The 20,927-nt window shown below is 32.5% G+C and overlaps 1 protein-coding gene across 3 annotated transcripts in view; it reads right to left on the bottom strand.

Moving 5' to 3' along the window:
* Positions 1-3,183: 3,183 nt before the first annotated feature.
* LOC125660262 (WD repeat-containing protein 6-like) overlaps positions 3,184-20,927 on the bottom strand; it is a 39,950-nt gene continuing 22,206 nt past the window's right edge. The window contains exons 15-25 of one of the 3 annotated variants that reach the window (XM_056148829.1): positions 19,819-19,998; positions 12,362-12,416; positions 12,133-12,192; positions 10,654-11,044; positions 9,997-10,520; positions 9,594-9,725; positions 6,889-6,983; positions 6,149-6,219; positions 5,158-5,186; positions 3,362-3,417; positions 3,184-3,235 (exon numbers count right to left, since the gene is read on the bottom strand). In XM_056148829.1, coding sequence (XP_056004804.1) covers positions 3,407-3,417; positions 5,158-5,186; positions 6,149-6,219; positions 6,889-6,983; positions 9,594-9,725; positions 9,997-10,520; positions 10,654-11,044; positions 12,133-12,192; positions 12,362-12,416; positions 19,819-19,998 — 1,548 coding nt within the window. In that variant the 3' untranslated portion in view covers positions 3,184-3,235; positions 3,362-3,406. Of the gene's footprint in view, positions 3,236-3,361; positions 3,418-5,157; positions 5,187-6,148; positions 6,220-6,888; positions 6,984-7,411; positions 7,544-9,593; positions 9,726-9,996; positions 10,521-10,653; positions 11,045-12,132; positions 12,193-12,361; positions 12,417-19,818; positions 19,999-20,927 lie in introns of those variants that run through there. The other 2 variants (XM_056148828.1, XR_008798488.1) reach the window with 2 other exon arrangements.

Here is a 20,927-nt window from a genome sequence, read left to right as displayed (position 1 = left end):
GTTTTTATGGCAAGATCCTTCATTTTGTACTACATGTTGTACGATCTGTGACCTTGGAGATTGACCTGTACATGCACTTTTAAGAAAACATAACCTATTAACTTTCTCCTGCACTATTTGAGGAAGGGCTTTCATATTTTGTATATAGATTCTTTATGGCAAGACCTTGTGATACCATAGTTTTTATACCTTAACCTTCGTCTACTTTTACAGAAAACTGACATATTTCATAACTCCAGAGGTATTTAAGGTAGTAAGAGCTTTCATATTTTGTATATAGATTTCTTATGGCACTTTTAGACTTTTCATTTCATACAATGATCTACGGCCATGTGACCTTGGCGTTCATCAGAACAACAAAGTCATATGTTAGTCATATTGGTATTAAGACGTTCCCATGTTGTGTAAATTCATGTTCAGTGACATGTATGTCACGAGTCATGACCCTTTGAGGCTACATTGTGGCCACAACATGGGGTCAAAATATTTCATACATTTTTTTTTTAAATCTTAGAAAGCCTAACTCAACAACAGCAGGGCCAAGACGACTCAGATAAGTGACGTGTCCAGGCGCCGCTTGTGTTGAGAGGAGATACACTTCGCATGATTTTTCCGAGACGGAGGTCAATTTATTTTTAGCCCATCTAAATATATTTATACTCTTTATGACACCACGTCACAAGATGACGATTTAAATGTTTTGTGAAATTATTTGTATCGATCGATTTGTTTGTTTATCATCGTAGCTCAGTGGTTAAAGCATTGGACTGGTGAACCGCAGCTCGAGTTCAAATCCACCAGTCTTTAGTTCATATGTGTTGAAATAATTTTTTTGAAAATCATGTTTTTATCCAAATTTGCATATTTTTTGCCTTTTTGGCATATATATATATACTTATTGTATATCATCATATCTTTTATAATTAAAACAATTCGTACCGATTTGAGAAACTATTTCTGGATGTGGTGAGCCACTTTAACAAGTTGTGTATGTAAAACCATGGAACGTTCGGTATGGTAACATTTTAACAGATACAATGTATACAAAGTGGTTTTAGGAACAATCGAAGCACAATCGACAAGTTAGTAAGACTTGAAACCTACATTTGAGAATGCAGTCTCTATATTTTTACCGAGAAAAAGCATACATACCACATGGAAATACGGTATCTGAAAAGATCTTCATAATATAGATCTTAAAGTTCATTCACCAAACTTCATCGATTCTTTTATTAGATAATAGACATTTCAATATTCTACATTTTCAGTCAATTTCTAACACAAATGGGCATTTCACAAGGAAGTATTTATCGCTTACATCATTTAGTTTAAAAATAAACAGTCTGACTGAAGTACTTAAAAACGACTTTCATGGAAGTCTATATTTCAATGACTTTGTTCTCCGTTACAAATTAAAAAAAAATATGAATTCCAATGAGCAAAAACTACAGCTATGTCTATAAACAAAATTAAAAATTGGGCTGATGTAAATGGTTTTAAATTTTTCAAAACTAAAACTGCTTGCATGTATTTCTGTTGTAAATGGAAACACCAGGATAATCCGCAATTGCAAGTAGATGGTACTCCCGTTAAAGTTGTAATTGAGGTTAAGTTCGTAGGTGTCATTTTTTTTTATATATTAAACTTTCTTTTATTTTAATAAAAGTTGTTGCAAACACAAAATGGGGAGCAGATAATAATACTCTTCTACATCTGTATCGTTTTCTAATCCGGTCTAAACTAGACTACAGCTGTATAGTTTATGGAGTGGCAAGAATTCTTATATTAAAGCCCTCCATCATCAAGGACTAAGACTGTGCACAGAAGATTTTCTAATCTCTCCGGTTGAGAGTTTTTATTCTATTGAAAACAAAGTAAACAAACCGAGTATTGTGGTACTGAAACGCCAGGACAAAGTGATTATTTCAAGAACATGTATTGGTCATTAAAAATTGACACATTCTTGCTTGCTTTACAGCCTGAATGTATATCTTGTGGCTGTCATTTTAAACTATACATCATCTTCTTTTAGAAAGTAGTGATTTTTCAACCATACAAAATAGACTTTTTAAAAAATGATGTGCATCAACTTTTTCCAAATATTGACAATCATATCATTATACCATTTTTACAAGACCGCATTTTTTTTTTACACAAAAATCTTAATCTGTTATATTGCAATGCTTATATACATGAACTGATCTGCACTTTTACCTGTGTTTGTATTTTTTACTTTTATGTCCGTTGGTTGGGACGTTAAAGGGTGTACTGTTTCAAGGATCACAACCCCCTTGGCATGCAAAAAGATTGTTTCCTGATTTTTGAAACAGAGTACTAAGTTCACTGGGGACGTCGGGGAAACTCCAACACTCACAACCAAACATATTTCTGTTAGTTAACCACCGTAAAATGGCTGAAATAATGCCAAAATGGCGTAAAATCGTAAACAATCAATCATACATTCTCATGCAGTACCGTATTGCTGGCTTATTTTTGCGGTTAGATAGCTTTTTACCAACATTTCACTCGCCAAAATGCACAAAATTGTGACATCAGTATTTGCAAGCGAGATAACTCTTCCCTATTGGCCAAAATTTATTCCGCTAAAATTATTTGCATACCTTTGAGCCAGCAAATCACCAAATTTTGGGTCCGCGGAGAAAAACCGCTATACTGTATATCAAAGTCTACTTACACTATGACCCCTAGAGCTTTAAAAGTTTAAACTTTCAAGCTATTAACACCTGGAGTTAAGAGTCGAGCATGGTGGCTCACACGAGCATTGTGACCCTTGGGCCTCTCATTTAAACCATTAAAAAATTCACAAATAGACATATTTTGCCAATTATCAGGACACATAAGAGCCCCCTCCCCTATTTTTGGGATCTGTTCACAATTACACTCAGTCAGTTTTATGTTTCCTCCCAGTCAATATCTCTAACAAATTTCTACATCTAAGAAATGCCCGGTGACAGATTTCAAAATGTTGCGTCTTGTTCCCCTAGTCACTTCACACTACAGTTTTTGCATAGATTCAGAATTCAGCTTCCATTTTGTTGTGTTACTGGTTGAAAATCCTGTGCATCTTCTTCCCCGAGGTTCTTAAATTTGCCAAATGAGTTTGCAGGTTTTGGTGTTCAAAAGGCAGAGGTAGTGAAAAAACACAGAATAAATTTCAAAGAATATAGCATGAAAATTTATTCTCCAATTACAAACTGGTCTTGTGGTTCTTGGTCTGGAAAAAAATAGGTATATGTAGTCCTTTCATTACTTTTCATTTGAAAGAGTCTTAAAATTTCAAATGATGAAAAAAAATCACATTCTTTATCATATAAACATTAATTATCTCTAGAAAACTTACATTGCACTTCAAATGTTGCCAACCCTTCTCCAGAAATCACAACACTCAACCTGTCACTGCAAAGGAAGAGTGTATGATTGAACAATCAACAATGAATAAAGTTATAATTAGGGTTGTGAGTATAGGGAGATCATTAACTCAATGCAAAATAGTGGGATTTTATTCATTCTTTCTTTCTTGTTTAGTGGATTACGATGCACTAAATGGACTCATTTTAATCATCTGTAGGCAGAGAGTTGTTTTGGTAAAAGAATTTTTACAAAATTTGATTATTTTGGATTCATCATGAATTTTCTAAGACTGTAAAACAGGAGTGGGGTCCTTTTTCTTTTCTTTTTTCTTCAGAACCACTTGATGGATTTTGATGAAACTTGATTGGGATTAAGTACTAAAGGTCCCCTACAAGTATTGTTGCTTTTTGTTCGAAACCGCCAAAAGATGTTGCCACTAGCTTAAAAAGTAGGTCACAAAGGGTACCCTTAATTTTGTGCTATTCATAGAAACTATCAATTTGCTCAGAAATGAGTTTGGACATATGAGTTTGACTGCTTTAGTATATGTAATATCATAGCTCGATCTATTAAAAAACATCATTTTGTTGTAGATCTTTTAAATAAGGATGGTAAATAAAAATTGTTGCCATGCTAACCATAAAAATCTTGCATTTATATGTACATGAAAATGCTATCAGATTCATTATTCATTTTGCAATTTTTTCCTAAATAAAATGTACCTTTGAATTGATATGAAAATCTAAAGAATTCTGAAAAATGAGTATCTTTATGTATTCTTTAAATCTTATTCATCTTAGACATAAATAAACTGACCAAACAATGCTTTAGATAAAACAGTATACATGTATGAGAAAATAGGTTAAATATACATGTAGATGTACATGTCATTAACTTTAAATAAGTATGGGGCACATTTTGACTGTTAATTTGTTCTAATCAGTTGGAAGAGATATTCTTCTAGCTTTGAAAAATTCCATTTTATGTTGTAATTTTCCTCCCCAAAGTCACAAACTTCACCTTAAAGAACACATATATGTAACTTGGAACATTAAAACAATAATAGACAAATACAAGAGTTTTCAAAGATGGGCATGACTCACAGGCACTTGACGTTTTAAATATCTATATTTAAAAAAATTGTCTTCCTGTACACATAATATTCAATATTATGTTTACAGGAAGACAATTTTATGCCTCCTATGAGAAGAAACCATCCAAGCAGTAACAAATAACCAAACACTGTAATGCAGTTTTGTCGAATATGTCATTTATTGTATGACATAAGGTAAATTGTTAAGTAAAATGTATAACAAACCATTAAGGGGGATCACCTGAATAAACAATACCTGCTGAAACATGTACATAGGTGTCAGGTAAAGTGTGATCCCCCTTTGAGACTGACTAGAAAAATACATGTAGTGAAAGTACAATTACAAGTTATAGAGTACATGGAACATGCATACAATATATACATAAATGAGTTAATCCTTGTTTTTTTTCCATTATAGATATGTCTGTGGCATGACTTCATCATCCATTGCATCATCACTATAAGAGTTATCTCTCTTTGTCTGCTGTAGTGTATATATAAAGGACAGAGTCCCACTGAATTTCAACCCAGTTTCGTATTGGTTCTCAGTTTTCCATGTAATTCCAAAATAACAAGAAACACAGTTTATAATTCACCATTTAGAAGTCTGTAAAAGATACATTTTGCAAACTCCCATAACTGAACATAATTCTTCGTGTATTGAACAGAAATGAATTTAGAAAAAGCAATACCTTGAAATGGCCAAGGATGGAAGCTCAGTCTGCAGACCAACAAAGAAAGGCCATGAGTTTTAGTGAACGACCGAATTTATACGGTTCAGAACAAAAGGATTTAAATTACAATAGAAGATTCTAGCAATAAAATAAGAATGGCTTGGGTAAAAACAACTCGGAAAAATGTTCAGTCTACTACACTACAATTAATTATGCTCAACTTGGGCTTCGAATTCTTATGACTATATTAAAGATCTTATTTAATCCAAAAATGTTTAATAAACATAAATACCATGATATGTGATTGATCCATTACAGGTATCAACACTTTGCTGAAAGTTATGACCCTTGCCCACCATTTCGCGAGGAAAAAAATCTTGCTTCCCTACGTTAGCCAATGTAATTTACTGATCTGACCTTTGTTATATTTTCCTCAACTGCAATCAGTTATTGAGTTTTCTATGAATTGTAGCTAGTTATTGAGTTTTCTATGAATTGTAGCTAGTTATTGAGTTTTCTATGAATTGTAGCTAGTTATTGAGTTTTCTGTGAATTGTAGCTGGTTATTGAGTTTTCTATGAATTGTAGCTAGTTATTGAGTTTTCTGTGAATTGTAGCTAGTTACTGAGTTTTCTGTGAATTGTAGCTAGTTATTGAGTTTTCTATGAATTGTAGCTAGTTACTGAGTTTTCTATGAATTGTAGCTAGTTATTGAGTTTTCTATGAATTGTAGCTAGTTATTGAGTTTTCTATGAATTGTAGCTAGTTATTGAGTTTTCTGTGAATTTTAGCTAGTCATCGAGTTTTCATACATGTTTATTGGTTGCCGTATCATGGGGCATTACCAGCTATAATTCAAAGAAAACTACATGTATATTAGGGGTTGTATACCATTCTCAAGTGTATCGAGAAGAACCTGAACATTTTTATCCACATGTAAACTCGATAACTCCAGCAGGACACAATCTCATTATAAATCCAAACACAGCGAGGTAAAGTTTTTACTTACTTGCTCAGTTTCCAGATATCCATGTTTGATATGTCAGCCACACACACTAGTTTACAAGTCAGCTGTTCCAGCTGTAGGCAAAATTCAAGTGTGGAAATTGAAAAAATATCTGAGGCATATCATTTAAATTAGCCTAGTGGGGGGCAATCTTTCGTGTATTGTGGAGATTTTATTGTTTTGTTGGGATGACATTTCATTGATATGTTTTCTGTACATTGAATAATTGTCTAAATTGTGTATTTTGTTGTGGTTTGAAATCTAATGATTCTTCAGTAATGAAAAAGTAGTCACCCGTCATTTAACTCTAATAATGAAGTTCATTACAGATTACCATTCTCAACACAGTAAGGTTACTACATAGTTCAATATAATGTAGTCAACATACCTGTACATCTAGTCAACATAACTATACATCTAGTCAACATAACTATACATCTAGTCAACATACCTGTACATTTAGTCAACATACCTGTACATCTAGTCAACATAACTATACATCTAGTCAACATACCTGTACATCTAGTCAACATAACTATACATCTAGTCAACATACCTGTACATCTAGTCAACATACCTGTACATCTAGTCAACATCCTGTACATCTAGTCAACATCCTGTACATCTAGTCAACATACCTATACATCTAGTCAACATACCTATACATCTAGTCAACATACCTGTATCTATAGTCAACATACCTGTACATTTAGTCAACATACCTGTACATCTAGTCAACATACCTGTATATTGCCATCTGTAATCTCAATATTCCACAGGATCATTCTTTGATCAATGGACACTGATAATAGTTTACTGTGCGAAACAAACCTCACACCTAAAATGTTTAATGTTCAATAATTTTATGGTATTCAATGTATAAAGATAATATTTCATATCTAATAAGTAGATTTAGGGAATCTACATAACTTTGATTACTACTTGATTTATTTCACCTAGAATTTTAAATTCAATTTGAAGCCCATGAAAAGAGCATGTTTTATTACAATATCTTTAAAAGAAATTATAATTTCATATAAATCTTTTGGTAAAAAGTTACACAGACTTTCTCTTTACAGGCTTTCAAGTGACATTTTGCATAAAATAAGGGCCATTTTTAGGGCAAAATTATCAATAAAAAAGGGCCTTTTTTAAGGATTTTTAAGGGATTTTTAGACAAAAACAAGGGTTAAATTTACAAATCAATAGGAAAGAAAATATGTTTTACTCACAATTTGCAAGAGCAATAATACAATAACTAATTACCCACTCAGAAGATCATACCAGTGGTCATCAACAGCCATATTCGGCATTCAGCACAAACCACGATATAATTCAGGTGGACTCCCATGGCTCACAATCAATGCTGAATATAGCTGATAACCATCAAGATGTCTTCTGAGATGTACATTTAATCAACATATTCATTTTCTAAAAGTATACTAAGACTAAATTGAATGAATTCCAATACTTACTTTATGTCAAATTAATTTAAACTTTAAAAATTTGAAAATGTAGGAATTTCAACAAAAAATTAGGGCTTTTTTAGGATTCTAAAGCTAAAATAAGGAAAATAAGGGCTTTTGTAGAAAAATAAGGAAAATAAGGGCCCGCTTGAAAGCCTGTCTTTATGAAAATATGAAATAAGATTAATCATTTACTGCACATATTTTTAAAAAAATTAGATTTTTCCTATTTTCACCCAGGGTGGATAATTCTTTAAAAAAGTCTCAAGTGCAAAAAAGATCGGCTTCTAATCGTTTAGCAGTCATGTTAATTTGATGTATTTCAAATTCATCATGACTTAATTAACAATAAACATTTATTTAAAAATCTCCTTTCCTTATACATTGAACATCTTAAGGTTATACACAACGTTTCTGACTTTTTTATTAAAATCAACACTTCCATCCCTGAATGATCCAAAGATAGTTTCCCCTTTGTTTTGCTACAATAACTGAGTAATGTCTATATATACATTTAACTCTCCAATTATCACCACTCAATTCTACGCCATTTTTGTTATAATGTCACATTTTTTGAAACATTTTTCTTATTTAAAATTCTCGTTAAAACGCTAAATCTGCTAACGCCATTCGCCAAAGTGTTTTTAGTACAAATGTCTATTTAAAAGTGTTAATTGTCTCGATAAACTGACATAGGTGCAAATGGTCAGTGAAGCAGATAATTGGTCACTATTGATCTCTGGCGTACAACTGGGCAGACAGGATCCCAGTATTTGCTGTAATAAACAAGACTTATTCAATACTAACTGTAGTCTTGTTGTTTTTACGTCATAGAAAAATATCTCAGTTTAGCGATGGTTTCGCTATACAAGGTTTCTGTTGAAATTCAAAGATTGAAGATTATTACATACCACAGAAACCATCCGAAATGTAGACAGCAGGAAATCGCAAATCATTTTACTGTTTAATGGGAAGAGTCCATCCATAAAAATGGGGACAGTGGGTGATATTTTGGTTGCAAAGGGTGAAATTCTTGTCAACCCTGGTCCAAATAATGATGGCTCACCTACCAGGAAATGGCCATGCAGTGCGCTAACTACCAATACTGGACAAGGTTTTTAAATAACTTGGAACATACTGTGTATACAGTGTATGTGTTGTGTATACATTTGTAATGTTGTTTTATAATGAAGCCTTATTTTAGATAGAATTAATTTACGCTAGATAATTTGAAAATAATTGTTATGATATATTCTTAAATTATCGTAATTACATTAAGTATTGTAAGTAAAGGGAAGATAACTCTTAAATACATGTATACAAGAAAAATAAAACTTTCTCTCCAAGATGGCGGACATTCAATTCATCGTCAAATTCGTTATAACGCCATAAATTCAAAAGAACAAAAGGTGGCAGTTTATCGAGAGTTGACTGTACTGTACTGTCTGTATTCATAAAATCACAAACTACATTTTGTATAGCCTATTAAAATGGACGTTGATTCAATGCAAGTATTGAATTGAAGAAATTTTTGTAATAGATGAGTGTTTTTTTCCCCCCCTTTTCCCATAAAAGTAACCTACAAGACTATGTACGAAGCTACGTGCATGTTTCCCCCCCTCTTCCGTAAATCCATAATACACCCCTCTGTCACACACCAATAACACTGGTTCTTAAATTCAGTATCAAAACCATTAAGTAAAGTAAATGAACGAAATCATCTGATTGTTAGCTAAACCGGAAGAAAGCATGCCTTAAAAAAATCACCAAATCACGTGACTTACTAGGTAGATTCTAATGCACAAAATATGCACGGAACAGAAGAACTTGAAAATCTCCTATTTGTTCAAGAGTTGAAAGATACATGTAATGTTGTTTAAATACCTCTTTCTTTAATTCTTACCATTTTTCTCTCTCAATTTTCTAATAAAAACTGCTATCATAGACTACAAGCTTGCGTGACAGTTATAATTAAGTTGTACCTGTAATCTCTGTAGCATGAGCACTCACACAGGAACCACTCGCCTTCACCTTAACTTCATCATCGTTAATCTGAACCAGTGAGATTACAAGAGCATTGTCATCACCCCCACTGGCTATCAGAAAGTCGTCATCTGTAAAAATTACAAATATTAACAAATTACACATTGAAATATAATAACAAACAATTGGGTTTGATCAAATTGTAGCTCAAACAAAAGACAACAAATGATTGGTTTGAACACATTGTATCAAGCCAGAACAAACCACATGACTGGTTTAGACACATCGTCCAATACAACAGGACCAGGAAGAATTTTCAACAACTTCTTAATTCTTGTCTTGCATATACATGTAATAATTATAGAAGGTATAACATTGGTTATGAGAGTTGTGTGTGTATACCTTTAAGGTGAAGCCAATCCAAGCCATTCACTCCTGACTGGTGATGCTTCAGGCTAAAAATCGGCTTCGTCTCTTCTAAATCCCCAGTAGAAACATCACTGCCGTGGTCGATTTCATTAGAGACTCCAGTTTTATCACCGAGGTGAGAACACTCTAACTCATTGCGAGTTCTTTCTTCACTCTCGGTGCTACTTGAGGCAGATATTACATCCTCTGAATTATCACAATGTTTTTCGAGATCACTATTTTCTTGTGATGTATGATACTTCATGGACAGAGAAGTTTTGTCCACATTTGTTCTTTCAGTATTTAGTTCAGAGTGTTGTTTAATTGCTTGAGAGATCTTTTCTTTGTTTGTTTCCCAGAATGCTATACTGCCATCCGTTGCAGCAGACAATATATAAACACTGGAATCTGTGTCACACTTCCTTTTCACAATACTGACTTTTAATACACAGTGTTTGTGAAAGACAGATTCCATGAAATTAAAAAGCTCTCTTTTTTCTTCATCTAAAATGTAAAACCTGTAAAATAAAAAAAAATAAAAAAATAAAACATGGAAGCAAGGTATAAAACTAGACACTGAATGTTGTGATGCTGGAAAGTTTTGACTGATCAATCTAATATCTATATTTTTTGTCATTATTATGATTTTACCTAACATGAGCATCAGAACATGCAGCAGTCAGGAGATGTAAATGCTTTGGGAAATCTGACCACAGACTGGAAAGTTGAACACTGCTTAAGTCCATAAACCTAGTCTCTGGGTTTAACTTAATCTGTTGGAGTTTCCACATTCTTGTCCTCCCCCTTCGTTTTGCCTGACCAATCATGTAGCTGCACAGATTTTCACACACTAAAGAGGTGTGTTTTCTAACTGTCAATCTCCATACCAATAACTGAGCTCTTCCACCTGCCGAAAACATCAGTGTGGATTTCTGGTCATGTGACTGTTTAGAGGAGGGGCTCAAACTTAGCGCTCGTACACTAGAGATGTGTCCATTCAGGTGCTCCATGCAGGACATCTCTTTCACCCCGAATTCATTATCTTGCAATATGTTAAGAACTATACAATAAAAACAGAAGTGCATCAACCATAGATTTAGAATCAGTCAAAAAAGTAATATAATCACTCCTTGTAGATCCAACCACTACTTTTTTTTAGATGATGGGTGCACATTATGTTACAATCATATATTTATATCCTTACTTAATAGTTTTTGATACATTTGTACACAAAAGGATAAATCTAATTAATTGCCAGTATTTGTACATCAAAGGACACACATGAAATTGTTGATACTTGTAAACGAATGGATATGTTTCAAAGGCAATGATGATATTTGTATATGAAAGAATGCATTTAATTGCTGATACTTGTACACTTAAAAGAAATAAATTTTATTTTTGAAAATTCATGAGGGTATGAACTATGTCGCTTCACGCTGACACACTTCATGAACTATCCAAAGCAAAAACACTAGAAATAGGATTTTTACATGAATGTTGATATTCATACATGAGAGGATAAATTTCATTGTTGATATTTGTACATGATATAAGATATAATTGATGATAAATTTCACTGTTGATATTTGTACATGATATAAGATTTAATTGATGATAAATTTCATTGTTGATATTTGTACATGATATAAGATTTAATTGATGATAAATTTCATTGTTGATAATGTATTTGTACATGATATAAAATTTAATTGATGATAAATTTCATTGTTGATATTTGTACATGATATAAGATTTAATTGATGATAAATTTCATTGTTGATACATGTATTTGTACATGATATAAGATTTAATTGATGATAAATTTCATTGTTGATATTTGTACATGATATAAGATATAATTGATGATAAATTTCACTGTTGATATTTGTACATGATATAAGATTTAATTGATGATAAGTTTCATTGTTGATATTTGTACATGATATAAGATTTAATTGATGATAAATTTCATTGTTGATATTTGTACATGATATAAGATTTAATTGATGATAAGTTTCATTGTTGATATTTGTACATGATATAAGATTTAATTGATGATGAATTTCATTGTTGATATTTGTACATGATATAAGATTTAATTGATGATAAGTCTATACTAAAGGATACATTTAATCGTCGATATATTTACGCTTGTATCTTCACTTCCTGTCACAACCATGCACCCATCTGTAAATGAAAATGGATAAGTTTTCAAATATAATACAAACAAACAAAAAAGTACTTTAATTGTCTTCAATATGTAAGATATTCAAAGAACATTTTTGTAATATACATGTATATACATGTGTATGATGTGATGATGAAATGTAAATGCATATTCCTGCGGTACACTCACCATTATCGACGTCTAAGTATTTAACACTAGTTATCTCCCTTCCATGAAGTGCACTCTGTAAATAACATCCAGAAATAGGATTAATGTCATTCTTCCTTTCACATGATCAATTTACATAAGTTGTCCAATATTCTACAAGATCTAATATCAATAAGACGATTTCTCCAACAAAAGTTTATCAAACAAGGAAATATTTATAAATCGAGAGAATTTTTATATTTAACATAATTCATCGTGAAAAAGCATGTGTTTTAAAATAAATTCAAGAACCAAAATGCAGAGACTGTAATCCTCAGCCAAAACTCCCCAAATATCATCATAATGATCACTTTTTATGGTGCTCGCTTTGCAACTATGAGGTCCAAGAATCAAACAAATGGCAGCCATATCAAATCCAGACAATTCATTATGACTGTTTCTCCACCAAGCATTCAGCATTAAAATTGAAAGTCATGGGTTTTTTGACATGAGCTTTAAAATCAACATTCTATTTCATAGTAGGTGTTGGCATAATAAAGAACCCTCACTGCTCAGACTTCAGCATTTTGTATATTTAAAATTGTGAAATGACTTGGTAGGCATCAAATCGTCAAATCTCGAGAACAGGAATTCGTGAGTGGTTTGTTGATCAAGATTTTGATTGATTGATGTTTTTCTGCCACTCAACAATTTTTCAGTTATCTGGTGGCGCCCAGTTTTTTATTGGTGGAAGAGAGAACCCAGATACAGTGTACCTGGGAAGAGACCACTGACCTTCCAAAAGTAAACTGAGAAACTTTCTCACTTATCGGTGCGAGTGGGATTCGAACCCGCCGCCGACCAGAGATGAGAGGCTGTGTGATTTTGAGCACAATGCTCTAAGCACTCGGCCATGGAGGCCCCAGTTGATCAAGAGTTTTTACATGAATTTTAGCTATATTAAGTCTATTTTGCGAATGATGTTTCTCGTGAAATTATGCAATAATAAATTCCTCGCGTATATTTAGGAATCTACAGTAGGTCAAAATTTGTTGCATCTATGAATTCAATAGAATATTATTTATTAAGTTTGTTAGAAATTCAGACAGCAATCATGTGACTCATATTTTATCCATTGACAGAATGTCATTCTAACCCAAAGCAAAACAAAGACTCAAAAATAGAATGTAAAACAAACAAACAGAACACAAATATCATCTGTTCTGATGCAAATAAAATGAATCAGCTCTTTCAAGTCATCAAACCCACCATTTGTAAAAATTTGAATGGAGCTGCAGTTTTTATGTAGTCTTGTTTACATATTATGAATCCACACATCAATACAATGTACACGTAAACACAAACAAGACCAAAAACATACATGCTGCTCTCTTGGTGGAGGTACATGTAATTACATATATCTACATTTCCAATGTTTTTGCCTTCAGTATCTTTACCAATTGTAATAATTGCCATTTCCTTATGAATACAATACAGATCATGTGTATTTGAATCTTATAAATATAGTATGTCTATTTTAATGGCTGAGAATTCCGACAGTAATAAAAATAGAATGTAAATATAAACAAGAGATGTTTGTAAAACACATATGCCCCCCATGGTGCAAAATTGAAAAGGGTTATACACACACACATCATTTAATTGAGAGTAGTATCATCAATTCAAAATATTGAGCAGACAATATCTTCCTATGTCAAGAGTGGATTGACCATGTGACCTAAAACTCAATAGGGGTCATCAACTCCTGAAGATGTACCAGTGTACCAAGTTTGATGTCTGTCAAGCAAAGGGTTCTCAAGATATTGAATGGACAGTATATTCCTATGTCCAATTTGACCCTTGACTTTTGACCATGTGACCTTAAAATAATTAGTAGTCATCTTCTCCTGAAGATGTACCAGTGTACCAAGTTTGATGTCTGTCAAGCAAAGGGTTCTCAAGATATTGAGCGGACAGTATATTCCTATGTACAGTTTAACCCTTGACCTTTGACCATGCGACCTCAAAATCAATAGGTGTCATCTTCTTTTGAAGATGTACCAGTGTACCAAGTTTCATGTCTGTCAAGCAAAGGGTTCTCAAGATATGGAGCAGACAGTATATTCCAATGTCCAGTTTGACCCTTGACCTTTGACCATGTGATCTGAAAATCAATAGGGGTCGTCTTCTCCTGAAGACGTACCAGTGTACCACGTTTGATGTCTGTCAAGAAAAGGGTTCTCAAGATACTGAGCAGACAGACCCTCGCTAATCACAACCAGCAGTACTCTCAGAAAAACAATATAAAATTTCTGGGATGGAAGGAGAAACCACAAGAAAACCTTCGAGAAGAACTGTGTGTCATAATGAAGGAAGCAGCGAAAGTGACCATCGACCCCGCTGATATTTTAGCCATTCACAGAATTCCAGGGGCGAAAGGAAAAATCAGACCAGTAATTGCAAAATTCAAAAACTCAGAATCTAAAATTACAGTTATTCGAAACAGGTCTAAGGAAGAAGTCAAAAAACGATTCAAGATGTTCGATCATATAACACAGATGAACTCTCAATTACTAAGAGATCTCAACAACGACGAGAAAATCCAGAGTGCCTGGTACTACAACGGAAAAATTTTCGGGTTGGACCAGAAAGGTGTTCGACACAAGTTCGATATTATGGACACAGCCTGTTACCCTGTAGAAAGCTAAACAAACTTTAAATTTACATGCGGGAGCAACAAATTTGGATCGGGTTTGAAATACCATTATCTGATGAGCGACAGGACCGGGATCGGGATCATCGAACCGATACAAATTGTTTACATGTGTTCGTGTTATTATGTGAGTGTTAGTGTGTGTGAATGGGTAAACGATGGACGGGTAAGTTACTTGCTGAAAATGTCTAGATGTTTAGTTGTTTAGTTGTTTTACTTATTTTTCTGCGATGTCGTTGTCTGAAAATATTTTAATAGCCACAGTGAACTGTCAGGGGCTGGCAACTCCATCTAAACGTAAAGATGTTATTAATTACTTGAAACAAAAGCGTTTTTCTATTATATGTCTACAAGATACTCATTTTATTTCTGAATGTGAACCATATATTGAATCACAGTGGGGATACAAATGTATTTTTAATTCTTATATGTCAAACTCAAGGGGTGTGTGCATCTTGTTCAATAATAATTTTGAGTTTAAAATTCAAGGTGTAAAAAGGGATTGTGAAGGTAATTTACTTGCACTTGATATGACAATTGAAGAAAACAAAGTAACTCTTATTAATATATACGGGCCTAATACTGATAACCCTCAATTTTACGAAAATGTACGAAATATTTTCTTGGAATATGACAATGAATATTTTATTCTATGTGGTGACTTTAACCTCACATTAAACCCTTCACTGGATACTTATAACTATTGTGGAATCAATAATCCCAAAGCACGTGCTAAAGTTCTAGAAATCATGGATGATTTACAACTTTTAGATTACTACAGAGTGCTAAATCCAGATAAAAAAGCTTATACATGGCGGAAAAAAAATCCCTTAAAACAAAGTCGCCTTGACTACTTTCTTGTATCTGATAGTTTGTCAAATTTGGTTGAAAACTGTACCATAAAGCCAGGATATAGATCTGATCATTCTGTTGTTATTCTTGAATTAAAATTTAATCCCTTTACAAGAGGGCGTGGCCTTTGGAAATTTAATAACAATTTATTAACAGACAAAAAATATGTTATGAAGGTCAAAGAAACTATTCAATCTGTTACTAGCCAATATTTGGATAACATAGATAATATAAATTTTCAGTGCAAAAACGATATTGATGAAAGTTTATTTCTGGAGGTTTTAATGATGGAAATTAGGGGAATTACTATATCATACTCAGCATTTAAGAAAAGAGAAAAAGACATCAAAGAAAAGAAACTTTTAGACGAAATTGAAATTTTAGAGTCTGACTCTCCTATTGATTTTGATATTCTAGATGAGAAGAGAGCAGCTCTTGAAAACATTAGAAAAGAAAAGCTACAAGGTCACATGATAAGGTCTCGTGCACGTTGGATAGAGGAAGGGGAAAAACCTTCAAAATACTTTTGTAATTTAGAATCCCGAAATTATTTAAATAAAACTATCAAAAAAATTCAGTTGGATACTGGTACAATTTACAATCAGTCAGATATATTAGAAGGCGTCAAGAAATATTATGAAGCCTTATATACTAATAATGATTTTAACTTAATTAATGTCGACCTGGAAAGCATCATCTCAGATTACAATTCTCCCAAGTTAGATACACATGCAACCAAAAAACTGGAGGATGATATTGAAGAAGCAGAGGTTCTTAAAGTATTAAAAAATATGAAAAACAACAAATCCCCTGGTAACGATGGTTATACAACTGAATTCTTTAAATTTTTTTGGAATGACATTAAATATTATGTTGTTAGAGCTATTAATTGTATATATCATAAGAGGGAACTTCCTATTTCGCAAAGACTAGGAATCATTTCATGCTTACCTAAAGGGGACAAACCAAGACAGTTTTTAAAAAACTGGCGACCAATTACACTTTTAAATGTATTATACAAAATTATATCTGGTTGTCTCAGCTTTAGAATTAAACAAGTTTTGGATTATATAATATCCGATACACAGTCTGGTTTTTTAAAAGGTAGATATATAGGGGAGAATACTCGATTTATATATGATATTATGTCATACACTGAAAGAAATAATATCCCAGGCCTTCTAGTTCTCATTGATTTCGAAAAGGCCTTCGACTCAATGTCATGGTCATTCATATATAAAGTTTTAAAGTATTTTGGTTTTGGGGAAAACTTTATTCAATGGATAAAAATCTTAAACACAAATTTCAGAGCCTCAGTTTTACAGAGTGGCTTCTTATCTGAACAGTTTGATATACAAAGGGGATGTAGGCAGGGTGATCCCATTGCACCTTATTTATTCATCCTATGTGCAGAAATTCTTGCAATATTAATTAAACAAAACAAAAGTATAAAAGGCATATGTATAGAAAACACAGAACACAAAATATCGCAATATGCAGATGATTCTTCACTAGCCCTTGACGGATCACCTGAATCGCTTTTTGCAGCTCTAGATACGATAGAATTTTTTTCCAGTTTTTCTGGTCTAAGGATTAATTCTTCTAAAACAAAAATTGTTTGGATTGGTTCAAAGAAATTTTCAGATCAAGTTTTTCACCATACAAGATGGAAATTAGATTGGGGATCAACAACTTTTAATTTATTGGGTATTAATTTTTCAGTTGACCTTACAGAAATTGAAGATATAAATTTCGGAATTCAAATACCAAAAATCGTTGCTCTTACTGAACAGTGGAAAAGAAGGATTCTTACTCCCATTGGGCGGGCTACTGTCATTAAAACCTTGCTTATTCCAAAATTGAATCATTTGTTTATATCACTTCCTACTCCAAAGAAAGAAACAATCTCTTATTTATACAAAATTATTTTTGAATTCCTATGGAAATCTAGTGTAGATAAAGTTAAGAGGTCTGTGATAACACAAGACTATCTATCGGGTGGTATCAAGATGGTTGATATAAGCAATTTTATTACATCATTGAAATGCTCTTGGATTAAAAGGCTTACTAGGTCCAACTGTCAGAAACCATGGATGAATATTTTTTTTGCCATGTATGGAAATGATATTTTAAAGAAATTATATGACTTTGGAGATAGTTTTATTGTGGAACAATTATGTGTTAAAAGCAATGTTTTTTGGAAGGATGTTTTTAATGCTTGGTTTTTTTATTTGAAGACTAGTCAAAATCTTCCAAATATTAAAAATAATTTTCATAATATTCCAGTGTGGTACAATTCTAATATTAGAATTGCGGAAAAACCTGTGTTTTATGAGAAATGGTATGAAAAGGGGATTAAAGCTGTTCAAGATTTTTTTGATACTGATTGTAACTTCCATACCATAGAAAAATTTCAGTGTTTATACAATCTTCAAGAAGTATGTGTAATGAAATACAATAGCATTATTACTGCAATTTCAAAATATTTAAAACGTCTGTCAATTGATAGACACTCAACCAAACAAAATGTTAATCCATGTATGCCTATATTTTTTGAACCAGTTTTATTGCATGAAAGATGTTCTAATATTATTTACAATATTTTAAATGCAAAAGAAGATATCCCAACTTCTATGGGCAAGTGGAAAACTGAACTATCTTCATATGGAGTAGATGATATTTCAGTGCAAGATCTGTTTAAAATTTGTTTCAAAACATCTAGTGATTCTTCTGTTCAGTGGCTACAGTTTAGAATTTTACATAGAATTCTTCCTGTTGGTTATTATTTGAAAAACATTAGTGTTAAAACAGATGATCTCTGTAGATTTTGTACAAGTAATATTGAAACAATAACACATATTTTTACTTCGTGTAATAAGACCCAAACATTGTGGAGTGAGTTAAGTCTTCATATATATAGAAAAATTTCAGAAAGAATTGGTTTTAATGTGTCAAATATAATATTTGGTGAAATTCCACTGTCTTTAAATAATAAAGCCATAAACTTTATAATTTTATATGCTAAACAATACATATTTATCTGTTTAATGCAGAATAAAGAACCAAATCTTGTTAGATTACTATGTCACTTAAAGTTTAAATATCATGTAGAGAAATATGCTGCAATTCAAGCATTTAAAATACATAACTTTGATAAAATATGGATGAAGTGGGAAAATATTTTTGCAATTGATTAATTAATACTACATGTACTTGTCATTATTTTTAGTACATGTATTATTGTTATTATTATTACTTTCACTATTGTACAGCAAGTAACCTAAACCACAGGGAGATGTATGCATGTATGAAAGGTATGTTTGTGTAAGTGTTTGATGTATTGTATGAAACCAAAAAAATAAATAAATTATAAAAAAAAAAAAAAAAGATACTGAGCAGACAGTATATTCCCATGTCAAGTTTGACCCTTGACCTTTGACCATATGACCTCAAAATCAATAGGGGTCATCTACTCTTTAGGATGTACCAGTGTGCCAAGTTTGATGTCTTTCAAGCAAAGGGTTCTCAAGATATTGAGCGGACATTATATTCCTATGTCCAGAGTAGCTTGACCTTTGACCTTTTGACCTGAAAAACACAAGGCATCCTCTTCTACTCATAACTAACCCACATATGAAATATCATTATCATCAAGTGAATGGTTCTCAAGATATTGAGCGGACAACACATGGTCTACAGACCGACCGACAGACCGACCGACCGACCGACAGGTGCAAAACAATATGCCCCTCTTTTTCAAAGGGGGGCATAAAAATAAATTCTAATTTTTGAAATTACACGAGGGCATGCACTGCAACGCTTTATGCCATCATGCACTGATTCATGTATTTTAAAAATTTACATTCATTTCTATAAAATCAATTGAACATGCATTCAATTATTCAATAATTAAAATTCAGAAATTTCCGTGTACCTTGAGCTTGAATTGACTATGTTGGAGTTTGGTGTTGCAGAACACCACCTCCCCTGTTTTCTGGTACACAAATCTAAAGTTATCTCCCTTTGTTTTGCAGTCCCATGACCTATGACCTCCACCACAGGGAATCTGTAGAAGTCTCTGGTTGCTATTCACACTCCAAAGAACAAAGTCACTCTGAAAAAATATGAATAAATAGAATATGAACTGCAAACCATTTTTTCTCTTCTGTCGTAAATTAAGCACAGAATAATTTTTTCAGGCAATCTAAAACTGCACAGAACCATTTTCCAAATTTTTGCATTTGATGAAAATAACACTGGGCAAATTGGTATACTGTATTACTTTGTTAAAATTTCTTTTTGCAGAAAAAGAAAAAAGTTGGTTTAGTATCAACAATATTGCCACCAACTTATTAAAATCAGAAGGTTTTTTTCCCCATTTTTTATATGTGATTCAATATTTAAAAAGTTTAACATTCATCTACATGTATATCTTACATTTCATTCCATGACAAGAGTATTAAGGGAATCAATATATAATACAAGCTTATGTAGGGTGTTTTCTTACAAGAGTTGTGGAACTTTACTTAAGGTATAAATATCAGCCATCATCAATCTGTGCTGTGACATACTTTTACATCAATAAAATGTCCTAGCTTAAAAACTGTGATAGAAGATAGACTGACAAACAAAGAGATCCATGTGCAAAATATTTCCCAAAATTGTCCAAGTTCAACCACATGTAATTTTTTCAAACATCAACAAAAAATAGAAAATTGTTTACAAAGGCCTTAGCTTTAAAACTGGAGTTAAATCCATATAAACACTACACATGTAGGTAAATTAATAAGGTCCTCACTTGAAAACTGTGGGAGGAGTTAAATGGACAAATCATATATTACTAGATGTACCTCCAAATAGCATTAAATTTTAAGTAGATTGAAAAACTCTTACAAAAAAAAGGTTGAAATGGATCAAAATTGCAACATGAGCTCGTACGACCCATAAAAAAGGTATACAGCAAGAGAAATGAACCAAGAAATGTTTCAGAAACATGCATGCCCCCTATGGTGCAAAATTGAAAAGGGTTGTACACATGCATCA

This window comes from Ostrea edulis, chromosome 9, assembly GCF_947568905.1.
Source record: "Ostrea edulis chromosome 9, xbOstEdul1.1, whole genome shotgun sequence".
Lineage (NCBI taxonomy): Eukaryota > Metazoa > Mollusca > Bivalvia > Ostreida > Ostreidae > Ostrea > Ostrea edulis.
This window is presented reverse-complemented; position numbering and strand designations above follow the sequence as displayed.